Source organism: Palaemon carinicauda, chromosome 10, assembly GCF_036898095.1.
Source record: "Palaemon carinicauda isolate YSFRI2023 chromosome 10, ASM3689809v2, whole genome shotgun sequence".
NCBI lineage: Eukaryota > Metazoa > Arthropoda > Malacostraca > Decapoda > Palaemonidae > Palaemon > Palaemon carinicauda.
The window spans coordinates 8,657,227-8,659,008 of NC_090734.1; the positions used below are offsets into that span (position 1 = coordinate 8,657,227).

General features: G+C 50.1%; 1 protein-coding gene across 1 annotated transcript; it reads right to left on the reverse strand.

The window, feature by feature from the left end:
• Positions 1–590: 590 nt before the first annotated feature.
• Positions 591–1,283, reverse strand: LOC137647837 (adipocyte plasma membrane-associated protein Hemomucin-like). Its single transcript, XM_068380795.1, has one exon. The coding sequence runs from the start codon at positions 1,281–1,283 to the stop codon at positions 591–593; it is 693 nt and encodes a 230-aa protein (XP_068236896.1).
• Positions 1,284–1,782: the final 499 nt, after the last annotated feature.

Genomic DNA, 1,782 nt, shown 5'->3' on the forward strand with positions numbered 1-1,782 from the left:
GTGTCTGGAACAAGAGAGGTGACAGGATCGAGAGTGGTGGGCGGATGCTGGGAAGGTCTTGAACGTGGAACCCACTTTGGTTTTGGTGGCATCGGCAGTGCTTCTGTAGATGTGGTCGTTGGTACGGATGTCGTTGCCTCTAATCTTTTAAGGCGCTCTGGGCACCTCTTGTTCCAGTCATGATGGAAAAGGGCACAGTTGGGACACTTTGGCAAGGTATCTAATACTTGCTTGTGAGCATCAATGCAGTTTTAAGTTGGATGATGTCGACTGCACGCTCCACACACCGTGGGGCTCCTGCCATCATCCCTGTGATGTCAAAAGCGTTGGCAGTTGTAACATCGAAGGGGTTCAGGTGAAAAGTCCTCAGTGGGGAAGGATCCCAATATCCCGAGATATAGGGTTGTTGGTATGGGACTGATGCAGGTGGCAGTGACTGTCTTCAAAGGCAGATCCCTTCTGCCCTTTTGGCACTCAGCAGAAATGATGTTGCTGCAGTCACTGATGTAGTCAATAGGCATTCTGACTGGGCAATTGCAGATCACAGCTGTCCTCGACTTTTTCTCAAGATCAAGGAACATCAGAGAGGATTACCTTTGGAGGAGGATGTCGCTCTCTTGGTCCTTTGGAATGATTATTATGTCACCTTTGAGGTAGGCTCTAGCTGTTATTTGTAGAGTAGGGTGTGCAGCAGCAATGGCAGCTACTGATGCATGTAATGGTACCTCCCCAGTGGCTGGCAGCTTAAATTTGGGAAGCTGCCCTGGATCTGGTGAGTTGGACAGTGGCTCTGGTACTAGTGGGGTCAACAGTGACTTGGTTGCAGCAGAGGTTGACAGTGGCTCTGGTGCTGGTGAGGTGGACAGCGGGTCTGGTTCTGGTGAGGTAGACAGTGACTCTACCGCTGGGAGGAGCGTGGCAGTAACTTCAGCATGAAGCTGAGACAGGCAATTAGTGCAGCTGCAATCTGGCAGATGTCCCACTGCCAGATGAGGTGAAGGATTATCGGTGGTAGGGGCCAAGTACATGGCTGATGCATCTGTCTTAGGTACTGAAGTGGCAGGAGCTGGAATGGTGGCTGGTGAAGCAGCAGAGGGTAGGACTTGGATGTCAGCAGGAAGGGCCTGGCCTTTCCCTTCTTCTTGACAGCAGGGGCAGGAACCGTGACAGGGACACTGGGTGTGGGTTGTGAGGTAGTAGGAAGGGGAACTGGGACATGAGTGGTGACAGGCACAGGATCTGGAACAGGAGAGGAGTAAGGAGTGATATTGGATTTTGGACATTTGGCAGTGTCAGGATTATTTAGAAGCTTCATCAGCCTCTCCCAGGAGCTTGCAGAATGAAACTATGGACGGTCCCTAGGAATGCTGGTAAATGTTAGGGCCATCTGGTCATACTTTGGTACAGGAGATCATGGTACAGGTTGCTTTGGTCACATCTGCTCCATATCTTGTTATGAGCTGCATCATGGCTGAATTGGTCTCTGATACCCAGATCTATGGCAAGGGCCCAGGAAAGGATGAAGGGGAAATCCCAGTGGGCATAGTAGATCTTGCATTGCTTACAGTGTCTCCTGTCTTTATAACATAGGTCATGACAGTGTTGGTCCCATTTCTCATAACAGAATCAATAAATGAAGGTCCTTCTATAAGTGCCCATCTGAGAGTCGACCGTCGATGAAAGCTGAAAATCTAACCCACCAGAAGTTGGACCTCGAGCTTCAATTCTCAGCTAGCAGAAAATCCCCGATAGCTAAGATGGCCGGTGGACGGCTATAATCTC

Bases quoted from the DNA above. Each gene is read 5' to 3' on its own strand.
- LOC137647837 (XM_068380795.1), bottom strand. From the start codon at position 1,283: ATGTCCAAAATCCAATATCACTCCTTACTCCTCTCCTGTTCCAGATCC.